The sequence below is a fragment of the Aulonocara sp. 'chitande type north' Nkhata Bay genome, linkage group LG14 (assembly GCF_057382095.1).
Source record: "Aulonocara sp. 'chitande type north' Nkhata Bay isolate Kocher_YH1m ecotype deep benthic linkage group LG14, A_spYH_male_GT1.1, whole genome shotgun sequence".
Taxonomy (NCBI): Eukaryota; Metazoa; Chordata; class Actinopteri; order Cichliformes; family Cichlidae; genus Aulonocara; species Aulonocara sp. 'chitande type north' Nkhata Bay.
The window spans coordinates 35,767,835-35,780,999 of record NC_141357.1 but is presented as its reverse complement, the minus strand read 5'-3'; the positions used below and the strand labels follow the sequence as shown (position 1 = coordinate 35,780,999).

Below are 13,165 nucleotides of genomic sequence, written 5' to 3'. Positions count from 1 at the left end.
CCTGTAACTTTGAGCACCCGCCCCTTCAAACATCTCTGCACAGCCATGGCCACTTGTAACATATGTTTACAAACTATGAACCTATAATTAAGCCTGGAGTCTGAGAGTGAAGAGCTGCGTTAGGATAATGAGATCCTATCAGGCCTTTGAACTACTCCTCTTCGCATCTTAAACTCAAGTGGAGTGAAGGACGACTCAGGAACAGACGCGTACGTTTGTTATTGTTTAACTGCCACCACAGAGGTTAGGCACGAGAATGAGGAGCCAGCTTGACACACTAATTTAAATGTTTCAAATTCAGTTTTCAGGTAACATATGTTTAGAAATGAGAATGTAACAAAAACTTTTTTACTGTCATGTTTGCTTATTTAGGTCATCGAGACCTCAGACGTGGCCAGAAGAGCCGCAAGCTGCTGTCATAGAGGAAGGGTTAAGCTGCACTGAGCCACATACCAAAGCATGAAGACGCCATCTTTAAAATGAATTCTGGTCCGTGTCTCTGTAATAACCTCTGATCTGTAACTGGGCCAAGCTCTTTGAGTCGTGTTTGTTTTCCACCATGTAAACACATTTATGCACGACCAACATTTCAAACACACCAGGCACACGAAGAAAGGAAATAAGAAACACACAGACTCTGTGGATCTTTTACAAAAACTGTATTTGCAAAAAAGTAAAATTTGCAGAGTAAAATCTATGTTTTTACAACACCAGTGACATTTACAAAAACGGTGCAGGTAGTCGCTCGCATGTCTGACAAAACAACACATCAACAAAATCAGATATTCAACAAGTCAGTGGAAATCTGAACAGGCCGTTTGTTGTATTCCAGTCAGTTACTCGTTCACTGTGGAAACCAGAGGAAGGTCCTGCAGGAGTTTTCCCAAGAAGCAGGAAAACTTTTAAAAACGATGCCTCAAAGAAAGGCACTGAACCCTGAACTCTGTTAACAAAATGATCCACAGGACGCCTCTGACAGATCTGTAGGAAAATTGAAAGTTAGCAGCCCTGCTTCCTGAAAAAAAATCCTTTTGGACCGGACCTCTTCCCTGGCCCCATCAATCAATCAGATGTCTGTGAGGAATGTCAGTGAGAGCTGTCATTTTAAGCATGTTTAAATGATGAAGACCCCTCAGATATGTGAGATGAGAAGAGGATAAAGCATCATGGAAGTGTCTTTCTCCCCCATCACCAGCGGTCCAAGCGTCAGAGTCAGTTAGTTGTCTGTCAAGTAGTGGCTGTAAATGTTAAGGCATGAAATTGCGACGTGTCTGCACACACAGCAGTACAATCTGGTCCACGGACACGTAGTTACGGCTACTTAAGCAACATCTGGCACACCAGATGAACAAGATTCACATTGATAAAGGACAGCTGATCAAACGGGGGTGATACAAAAAACAGAGCGTCTTTACAACATGACAAAAAACTGTCACCAGACTAAAAGGGACTCGATCTGACCCGGGATCAGGGCCGCTGTTTGGGACAATTAAAAAAACAAAACAAAAACTCCACACACAACAGAAAGAAAAACTTAAAAACAGCTATGAACAGACTCCTGCGCACTAACATCCAAAAACATATTTAATTTACTTGCAATGTTTCATATTAGACCTTCATCGTGGACATGTTTCTGTTCGACTCACGAACCAGACGTTTCTACTGCAAGAAAAACACGTGAAACGTTTGCAGAACAAAGTTAAAAATTACGAGACTGAAGCCGTTGGTCTCGTGCGTGCCAGTTTCTCTGTGCATCGCAGTTTTGAGGGCAGTGAAGTGACCGATTAAACCGGAAAGCACGAACTAAAGCAAATCTAGGTTAAGGTGTCAGTGAGCCACAAAATTCAAACCTCTCACAGGTGACCTGAACACGTTCTGCTCCTGGCAGCGCTCCCCGACAGCTGCCGTCTCTCACAGCTGGACACAGACTTCTTGTTGAGCTGAAGAATTTCTTTTGGTTGTGTTAAACAAACACGTTTCTCAGTGTTGGGAGAATCTTGTTCTTGCATCAATTCATTTAATCAATATTTTTAAATTAATATTTACATTTAATCTTCTTCAATACAGTTTGATGCTGATGTCGCCTCCTGCACTCGCTGGAATGAGTGCACGTGTGGAGCAGCGACTCATCCATGAAACGAGAGCGATTCTGACTGCTGCTATTGTTTTTCAGTTTTTTATCATTGATGAAAGTGTGTGAAAGGCACGATGAAGCGTGGAGGACAGGCAGGTGAGACATTTTACACAGAAAAACAGACTGGAGGAGTTAAGGAGAAGGAGAAATGAGGGCAGAAGCTACGACCGTGTGCAGCTTTTGTGGTTCAGCGGATCCACGCTTGGTCACGGGTTTTGGCTGAACAGGTGAACGAGGCTCTCCTGCTGGGGAAGCCTCCTGGATGTCCTCCCCTGTCTCTATGTGGAAGATGATAGCCTACACTGTTCTTCCAGAGAAACCCTAGGAGGCATTGGAAGAGCAAGCAAACAGCCAGGGTTTAAACCCATGACCTTCTGATGTGTTAAAAGCTGAGCCGGCCCGGTGCCTGATCCACAGAGACCCCAAAGAACTGCTGCCAGACATGCAGTCCTACTCTAAATCGTATAAAAGGTTCTATTTCCACTGGCTATCTGAAAAAAAAGCCTCCTGCCCAGACAGACCAGAGCTGCCCAGGATGAGGGACGAGGTTTAAGTGGTTTTAATGTTGGGGCTGATGTGGCTTCAAAACAAACAATTAAGAGTTGGACTCTTATTCTGCTTTTCCAGTGCCCCCAGTATGATCCAGTCATTTTAACCAGCAACTTATAACAGATTAACAAAGTTCAGCAGGAAACACAGCCAATAAAAACCCAACAAGAATCAGCGGCATTAGCAGGAGGCCAGTCTTCGTGTTAATCAGTGTGAAAACGTGCAGTTTAAAGCTGAATTTAGAGGCTGATCTGGGATCGATACACAAAACAGAGAACAGCGAAGTTCAGAGTGTTTCAATCACTAAATAAAGATTGTCATCCAGTCCGGCATTTCATTCCTCTTTTGCGCTCGGTGACTCATTACCAGCCTGCTCCACTTTTCACCACAGAACATCCAGATGATAATTTACAGCCTGGGAAGCTGCCAAGAAGACAAAGTACAAAACGCCTGCGAGACGTTTCAACTGAGCGGATGCTTCTGAAGAGGAAGGAAAAAAAAAAAAAAAAAAAAAAGAGCGGCAGGGACGAGGTTTACAATTAACCTACGTTCATCCTGTGGTGGCACAAAAACATGCAGATTGAAACCCGGGCATGGAAAATATCGTAACGCACGTTTTCATGGGGTGGAAATTATTCTTTTTCCGCCTCCACTTTTATGAAAAACTGCAGGAAGGCATGGGCACATCAGTGCTGAGCGCCTGAAGCTAAAAATTCAACACATTATTATATGATCAGCGGTTAAAGCGGCTGAAAGAAAGCTTTTCCCCGAGGTTAAGGTGCCGCCTAACGGAGTCTGCATCTTCAATGTAACCACAGAAGAAAAACCGTGAAACTGTGCGGGGTGATGCTGCTCTCACTGAGAAATCCTTCAGCCTGCATCATGAAAGCAGGGTCGGTTCTGCTTTCCTTATATACTACCACATCTGTGCTGTCAGGGCAGTGGATGTTAAACCTGCAGAAATTCCAGGTTTTAGCCTGTGCCAAAGAAAACCAGGGTATCATTAACACAGGCGTACGGTTTTTGTTTATGAAATGGTCTTAAGTAAGCTGAAATCACACATTTCTACCAGTGAAGGTAACGCAGACCCTGCTGACATGTTCTCACGTGCGTAAACGCTCGTTTTAAGACTGGAAAAATCCCTGAAAACAAGGCCAAAGTTTCAAATATCGAGCAGCTGCTTCCAAACACGTTTTGGCCTCCAACCAAAGGAAAATCACCAGGGTTGTATAAGCTGTTGTTTTTGTTTGTTTTTTTTAAAGCTGGGGTTTGTTAAAGATTAGAGGACCTCATTAAGGAGTTGGACACGTCAGCATCAGTGCGGAGGCTCTACTGGTCTGCCGCCTGGACACCAGGAGCAGGTTGTCTTCTTTTATTGTTGTTATTGGCAAACAGAATAAAGGCTCACTGATGTCACATCTGATAAAAACCACAGAAGCAATCCAGTGTCAAAAACAAAGCTTTACACCTGCGTTCTTCTAAATGTCCAAAAGGGGGCAGCTACTCTGTATAGAGGTCTTTTTTGTAAAGATTTCATTTTTAGAGTCAGATGCCGATTATCCAGTTTATGCACAGTCAGACATCTTTTATATACAGTCTATCGCTAAAAAAAAGGGAAGGCGTGAATAATTTAAAACTATTTTTTCACTGAGCAGTCAAATAGTCATCCAAACTGTCACATCTGTTCCCCGTTTCTCACCCTATTAAAGTGGGACAGCCTCGAACACTGAGCTGGATAGTGAATGAAATGATTGGTTAAAAAATTATTCTTAATCAGAAGTTAGTTGGGTTACAGGGGGTGGAGCTAAAACAGCTCTTCTCAGATGGAGGATGAACTGCACCCTGTGTTATTTTGGACTTGCAAAATACTCCAGCAGTCCTGCGCAGCTGGAAAAGAGGGTGTCATTTTAACCATCTTCAAACCGCAGCTAGCTGTGCTTTGCAGAAATGATAAACAATGTTAGGAAACAATGAGCTTGAACTAAAACCTACTTCCTGCTTCGACGTGCTTCTACTCTGTGCTGCTGCTCTTTGTACAAAGCTTCAAATATGTCAGTTAGACAGCTGCTGCGTCAGCATGGTTAACAATACATTTATGTCAAGTACAGTAAATGTGCTAAAGGCCACCCAATCATACACCTCCAGGAGTGTTTCCAAAAAGCAGAAGGCACCTGTAAGTGTGCTACATGTTTCCCTGTGTCCATCGATTGGAAGTATTCTGGGTTGGCAGTTTATAAAAAGCCACCTGACCGAGTTCTGGTCGGATGTGGAGGCTGAACTGGAAGACAAAGAAGGAATGGAAACAGGCCGAGATAGGAATGCGTCTGCAGGTTGTTTATCTCCGTCTCCCTGCAGGGCGCTGGAACACAGCAGAAGCAGCTTTCCTTCCATCGTTCTAAGAACGACTGCTCACAGTCACACACTGCACAGATCTCAGATGGGTAGTTAAGTCTGAAAATGTCAGCCTGACCCCCTCAGAATCAGCTGACTGCTTTTTTTTACACCAACTTCAGTTTATGGAATGAAGCTGTGCAACATTTTACCTTCATACTTTCAGAGTTACAGCCCCTAACAGAGGCTTGCTCTTCATTAAAAGTGCAAAGTTTTGTACTCTTGATGGTCTGCGACGAAAAAGCTTTCACAGCATGAAGGCAAAATTATGCACGGCTTCATGAAATATACTAAAGTTATTGTACATGAAGAAAAATCAGCTGATTCTGAGCAGGTCAGGCGGGAAGAACGGAAGTTTTCATGGAATGACTTCTGTTTACTGATCTTAGGATTGCCAGGGCAGAAGCATACCCCCCCCCCAAAAAATAAATCAAACTGAACTATTATAAGTAGTTTTCATTTATTAGTTTATATCTTTATTTATTTAAAAATTCTTCATTTAAAATCAGTTTCCTGAGTGGTCTTCATGTTTCAGTTTGCTGTAATGTGGTTGTGTAGACAGCCCAATCCTCGGGTTACTTTGATATTTCACTGAAACTAAAGAGATCTCGATTTTTTTTTCATATTTAGGTTTTAGTTTATTTTTACCAAACTGTGATACTGTCAGTCGATTTCAGCCGCCTAAGGAGGAATTTGGGACTTGAGTCGTCATCATTTGGTAACGGTTATGATTTCTATGAGCTGCAAGAAAATTAAAAGAGGAAGGGCAGGCCGAAAAAAAAAAAAAATCACATTTCCATATTCTTCTTCTACCCATCAGAGCTCTTTACCCATTTAGATTGTTTTGGTGCGAGTTGTGCAGGTTTGGAGAACATGGATTTAGAAAATTGTGGAACTAAATAGTCCTGAAAGCAAGATAAGCTCAAAAAAAGTGCCCTTATACAAAAACCAAGAATTTTCATGCAGGAACTATTTTCTCTCAACCAAACCACATCTGAAAGCGTATCATTCTCCAGGAGGAAGCGTAAGCGGCCCGTGTCGAGAGGCTAATGGTCGTGCACCAGCAGAGCTTGCAGGTCCACATTTACATATTGAAACTTGTACTGTTACCAGGGAGTGGTGCCAAAAAATATGGTAAACTCTGTGCTGTTGTTGCTCCAGCAGCTGACTGTTTTTAGGTGACAGAAGTCAAAATACACACCCTCTCTCTTTCTTCTCTGTCGCTAAACCGAGTGTTAAAAAGAATGAAAACTTTCCACTTTCGTCAGTTTCTTTTGGTTGCATTTCTTCCTCTTTGCGAGGAACTTTATTGCTGTTCTCTTCTCTTGCTGTGTCAGATTATCAACCAATCAGCATCTGACCCAACCCCGTTGGCTTTTTAGAGGGCCGCAAACACTCCAAAGCATGTGTGCTGGTTGAATTTGCACAGTTCCTCTCTCTGTGCAGCCAAAGAGCTGAATAAACAGACGCTGCACCACAACATTAATGTCCTCCCTCTCGGCTGAGCTGTAACGATAGCAGGCCACATGCTTCTATTCACTGGAAAAAAAACAGTTCCCCCATGAAACAAACTGTTCGTTTGAGTAACTGGGTAAAATGATGGCAAGCTCTGCAGCACTTTAATAACCATTTAGTTGAATTATATTAAAGCAAAGGCTGATATCTCCAAAACAGCACGACTCGCACCAAAATGATCCAGATGCATAAGTAGCAAAACAGTCCAGAGGAAAAATGAACAAGCCTGATTTTGGTAACCTGTCCCTTAAAGGGTAGATCTGTGCCTCAGGTCTCGTGCTTCCTTTAGTTTTTAAACATCTCTACATTATTAGCAGCTGGAAGCAGATTTTCACACGAGTGTTACATCTCCAACAGACACACTCTCCGCTGGAGCGTGAGCAGCACAGCTCATCGACAACGAAGCTGCTTTTCTTAATCATGGCTGACACTTCTGTTTGTGAGGTGGAGTAGTGTTAACATCGTCCTATAAATAAAAGCCTCTGCGTGACAGAGACCTGGTATTATCTTATTTCAGAGTGGACTCAAAGTGGCAATCAAACACGAAACGAGCAGAGGAACAATGTCAGCAGCTGGAAACTTTGGACAAAGACATGAAAGGACCACAGAATAAAAACAGCTCAGTGACGGGCCAACGAGCAGCAAGTCAGGCTCGTTTTCTAGTTTGTCGAGTGAGCGTTGAGTGTTTAAACCCTACTGTTCTAAAAACACGAGTGAAAATCAACCAAACCCAGGGGGTGACTCAGACACTCAGACCCAGGTTTAAGGGGCTGTGTGTGCTGTATGTGGTCTTTCTCTACAAAACAAAATCAAACTGGGAGTGCAGCTTCTATCTCTCATCAACAGTGCTTAAGAAAAAAAATCACCACATCTCACTCTAAAATAAACCAGGAAACACTTTACAACAACAATAAAACAATCACAAAACAGATAGTATAACATCACAAGTGATATAGCTCTCTATGTTCATTGTACTTCAGGAGAAAAAGAAGAAGAAAATTCATCTGAAACCACGACTCCAGTGTTTACTTTTTCACTTAGTGTACGTTTGCTTGTTTACGACAGGAAATTAGTGTTTTTAAGGCTACAGAATAAAGTCGGAGCCACAAGATTTCCTCTCTCAGTAGTAAGTTCTGGCTGTGATGAGGACAGTCTCCGAATGCAGGGAAAAAAAAAAAACGAAAGAAAGAAAATCGGCTTACAGATTGTCCAATAGTGATGTTAAAAATCAGCCAATGGGCTCTCGGCTCCTTCAAAGCATCAGACTGGTGTGCAAAACCTCACCTTCACACCTCGAATCCAGGTAAGGGCCACAGATAGGAGGAAAAAAAGATCCACAGTTCTTAATCTTTCCAATTGAGGCTCTTCAGGTAAAAGTGTTTACAGGAGGCTCCTCTGCTGCTCACACACACATGTATGAAACACACAAACACACACACTCCACCTTATTGCCTCTGTTTGTTTTATGGAATTCACTCTCGCAGTTCAGTGACTCACAGAGGATACTCCTGCACACCCTGTTTTCACGTCTCCTGTCTGTGACCTCTGAGGGTCACTCCTGTGTGTGCAGGAGTATCCTGTAACACCATCTCCAGAGTCCAGGCGTCTTAGTGGCGCGTATTATCTCACTTCATCCTGTTCTGCCGCATCAAAGGCACGATGCAGGACGGCGGCCCCCCCTTCGACAGGAACGGGTGCTTGAGAAGCTCGCTGGCGGTGGCCCTCTGAGCCGGGTCTCGCACTAACATCCGGTCCAGGAAGCTTTTGAGCAGAGGGGAGACCTGGGAGAAAAGAGACATCCAGGTGTTACTGATGCTAGAGTTAAGATTTTAATTGCTTGATGCCAAAACATCCAGCTGTTAATCTAACAACCAATCAGATGCTTCATTTAACCACATTGGTTAGTTACTCACAGTTTACTTGTTTTGTTAAAACATGAATAAAAGTTGAAGCTTGTACTTTAATGTTTACCGATTGTGTTTAGATGCTGATGAAGTTACAAGCCCCAAAGGCAGGAAAAACACTGTTACAAGCCAAAGACTCAAATATTTTAGTTCAAAAACAGTCTCAAACTGTTTTTATGTCCCTGAGAGCAGACATGCCTGATACGGTCATCTCAGGCACATGGAAGCTGCACAGAAGCAGCTTTTTTCAGACCGTGTGCACCGAGGGATCCAGAATAAATAAAAGTAGTATTATTTTGAATTGTGAATCATGTAGAGTTACTCTGGGAGTGCCCAGAATTAAAAATATCGAGAAGGAAATGAGAGTCTTAGCTCCCTTTGAACACTGCTTTTAATCTGAAAGCGTACTGCCCTGATGGATGTGATACTCTTTGGCTCGTTTTGATGCATTCTCAATCATCCAGGTAGGTAAATCTCCAGAAGTTGCTTCTGTTCATCTGGTGAGTCGTGTTTTCAGTGGGAGAAACGTTTCATCACTCATCCAAGTAACTTGGACTGACTGAAGAAGTCACTTGGATGAGTGATGAAACGTTTCTCCCACTGAAAACGCTACATCCAGACGAACAGAAGCAACTTTTGGGGACTCTTTAGTTCAGGTGGCATCAGCACCAGGACCTGAGCCAGGCCACAGATAACTTCTGTCATTGTTGCTTGATGACACAAAGTAGAAATCAAAGTTGCAGATTACTGAACACTCCTTTCACCTTGCATGTCATTTCGCTCATGCAACATTAAAATAAGGACAAATTATAATCACACCTGTGTTAGCAGTGGCCATAAACACCACCACTCCATTCTTCCTCTTGTGGAAGCAGAAGTTCTGCTTTCATATAAAACTAAAATTTCTGTGCTTTTGATTGTGTTTCTGTCACTAAGGTGAAACTGCAACACTAAATTCTGCCAACTCAACTGTGTTTCATACAAAGGCTGGTTTTATTAAAAGCTGATCTGTCTGGTTTATTTCTGGTGTTTTCAGCTTATTGCCCTTTCTTCTGTTGCTCTACCTTGTGCAGATTCTTCAGTTTGGGTGGCAGGTTGTCTCGAATCATTTTCATGGCTTTGAGTGGCGGCTCATTGAAGTACGGTGGCTCCCCATCCACCATCTCTATGACCATGATACCCAGAGACCAGATATCCACCTGGACACAGAGAGGAGAGACCACCAGTGAGGGGTGGAGACAAAAATACAGGTTTATCCTGACAGACAACACAGCCAGAGTGTTACCTCTGGTCCGTAAGGTAATCTGGATATGAGCTCTGGTGCCATCCAGTATGGAGTTCCAACCAGAGACTTCCTTCTCTGAACTTCCTTAGACACCTGTGCACAGAAACCAAAGTCGGACAGCTTCACCTGCAGATGGAGAGGAAGGAGGAGAAGAAGACAAGAAGAAACAGGAACATTATTGTTAACATCAAACAGCTTTTCTCAAACAGACTTTACTTGAGCGAGCAGCTCGTGCTCATTTTGAGTCTCATTTGTGGGCAGTCCCCATAGCTCTTATCTTGAACGCTCTGTTGTTGCTAAACAGCTGGTTCCAGCACTTCCTGTGTCATGTTTCCCCACCTAGTGACTTGATATCATTCACTCACCCTACAGTCAGAGTGTAAGCTGTATATAAAAGATGAATGAAGTCTGATGTTCTCCACACAATCTGACCAAAGAAGGGATGATACTGAGCCAATGATGATGCCCTGGTTCATCCCTCATGTTCACTCAGGTCAATAAAAACTAACAAATAAGAGTTTACAGAGACAGAGAGCTGAGGCATGTTTTCCCCAAAACCTCTATAGAGTCAAGGTGATCCCAGCTGGGCACCTTTCATACCTGGAAGTTACAAACATCTTTTACGGTTCAGTTATGGGTCAGATAGACGCCAAAGGCTAAGACTGCAGCTACCTTCAGATTAAGATGGTGGAGTTAGTGGACTGAATTTGAAAGTGACTTTAAGCTCAGCTGATCTGAAGTTCCCCAAGTGTGTGTGTGCAATTATTCATTCATTTGTTTAGATAAGTGTGGGTGTACTTTCCTGCCTGCATGATGCACACATATACAATCTGATTCTGTGTAAAACACCACTTGGATACTAGATAATAGACTCCTGGTAACAGAGCCAGAATGGTTATCGGTTTACTGTTTCAGCCGCATAAAAATAAATATTCACACAGTTTATCTGATGAACCACACATGACCTCATGTCAGTCAGGCATCGCTGCCATCCACACCTCTTTCTGAGAACGTTTTTGCATGGCTGCACACTCAGACACTGAGCCTTGTGCTAAGTGTCTGCCACAGTGCTGGCTGCTGGGTTCAGATTACTCACAAAGAGAAATGAAACGGCCTGTTAGGAGAAGTGGTTCACACTGCACATGTGTGAACACCACCATACACAAACATGAACACGATGGTCACTGAGCTCCAGCAGACGATACAGCACAACCCAGAACAAAAACCCACTGCCTGACCTTACCGTAGGAGGATGAAACCATCACACAAATGCAGCGCTCAGCACGCAGGTGCATTTAGACGCAACGAACACTCTCGCCCCTCTGCCGAGAAACGCTTCTTGCTTGGCTGATTCTGCTTCCCCTGCCAGGCCAAACCACAAGCAGCAAGTAAAACCCAGCCCAGCACCAAAACACCACAGCTGCCAACAGGAAGCGCTCCGTGAGAGAACGAGACCACCCAGAGAACTTCAAACTACGGTTTTCAAATAAGCAGACCGCTACTTCCCCCAGAGCCTGCATGCACGTCAGTGCTTCATGTTTTATTGTAACCCGTTTAGGTTCATTCAGGGTGCTAACAGATGACACTCTGACTTGATTTTTTTTAATTTACTGAAACTTTAACTACTAATACAGATACTGGAAATAAAATGACTGCATAGCTAATCGCTAGGATGGAGCAAGACATCCTCTGCTTACAACGGGGAAACAATTTATTCTGGGAAGTGTACTCCTTAGACATGCCACTTTAGACTCATGTTAACCTGAGCCATGTTTTTAACTATGAGGCTGGTTTACAGGCAATAAAACGGTGAGAATTTATTTATTTTTGGTTATACGCTTAAACTTGTTTCTTCTAAGAAGGTTGTGGGGGGTTTATACTGTTTATTATTACACTGGTAAAGAAAAATATTCGTAGAAAATCATTTAGAGGACCTGCCACCCTTCATACATTTGCAGTCTTTAGACATGTACGGAAGTTGTGCTTTCAGTTTTAGTGCTGTATGGGTGAGTATTTTATATAGTTGAGTTTCAACAGCATTCCGTATTTAGACTAATAAGATTTGTCAGATGGTGATGATGATTTGTGTGGGTGTTAAAAGTTTTGCATTCAAGTGATGTAAATTTCCTCATCAGACATTGAGCACAAGGCTGCAAGCAAACATCTGCGTGCCCACCAGTATTTTGGGACCATGAGGACTTCTCCAACAGAACTACAGCGAACCAACACAAACCCTACAGATGGACTCCAAGTCTACTTGGAAAAAAGGAGAACAGGAATGACTCATCTGTGGTGTCCATCTGTGTCAGTAAGCAAATATAATCCCTCCCTTAGAGCCCTTTTCCCTTCAAAGATGAAATTTAAATAATAATAATAATAATAATAATAATAATAATAATAAGCTAACACTTTGTGTTTGTAGAATCTGCAGTGTTTGAAAAAGTAGCCAACACAACATACAATAAATAAATGAAACAATCTGAAGGTCATTAGAGCTACCAAAACACTACTGGAGACATTACAATAGAAACATTTCTGCCATGTTAACGCTCGTTTACTCATTATATTCTACTGCAGCAAACTGTGGACACAGAGTCTCACAGGAAGATTAAACAGAGCTGGCAGGTGCTTTATCTGTCTCACGACAGAGTAGACAAAGCGCTTTGGTGTCACTGCAGACAAACACTTGGTCATGCATAGATCTGGAGGCCGAGGGGATGGCGAAACCACAGCTCATAAAGACATCAACCCACAAGCATTCATCAGATGTGATCAAGCGCAAAGTGGTTTATGCAGAAGCATCAAATGTGTGACTTGCACAGCAAGTGCGCTCTCAGAAGAGGCTCAGCAAAGACCTCCGTCTGTGTATAATGTATACGCACTACACTGTATAAGCAGGCTTCCTCTCATTGGAATTTATTCTAATTATTAAACGTGAATTAAGAAGTGGTGGGCCAACTCGGCCCTGCAGGGCTGAAGAGTTACAGTGAAACGTGTGGTCTTGATTGCAGCTTTAACAGCTGTTACAGACAGCCTAGCATCCGTGATCTGAATCTGCACTTTCTGACTAAAGGGGTGTGAATCCAGATCAAAGATGATTATGAGGTTATGAAAAAAAGGAAAGGTGGCAAACTGCTGAGCTCCAGTTTAATAATTTACTGTATAATAAGGCAAATGGTTGTTCTGTGCTGATGAGCTATTAACTGAGATGTGAACAGAATTACAAACAAAACCACCAAACGACGATGATCACAATGCCAGGAGAAACTGCAGGTGTAACGACGCCAGAAATACACGGCAGCCGCTTCTCTACAGGAACAGCACAAAAAACTTTTCTAATGAGGAACTGATTTTTGGGCATTTCATCGTACACAATATAGAGCCTCG

The 13,165-nt window shown here is 42.8% G+C and overlaps 1 protein-coding gene across 4 annotated transcripts in view; it reads right to left on the bottom strand.

Moving 5' to 3' along the window:
- Nucleotides 1-7,472: 7,472 nt before the first annotated feature.
- pak4 (p21 protein (Cdc42/Rac)-activated kinase 4) overlaps nt 7,473-13,165 on the bottom strand; it is a 42,626-nt gene continuing 36,933 nt past the window's right edge. For all 4 annotated transcript variants that reach the window (XM_086262353.1, XM_086262352.1, XM_086262354.1 and 1 more), the window contains 3 exons: nt 9,779-9,904; nt 9,558-9,692; nt 7,473-8,370 (listed from right to left, as the gene is read on the bottom strand). In XM_086262353.1, coding sequence (XP_086118479.1) covers nt 8,215-8,370; nt 9,558-9,692; nt 9,779-9,904 — 417 coding nt within the window. In that variant the 3' untranslated portion in view covers nt 7,473-8,214. The remainder of the gene's footprint in view (nt 8,371-9,557; nt 9,693-9,778; nt 9,905-13,165) is intronic.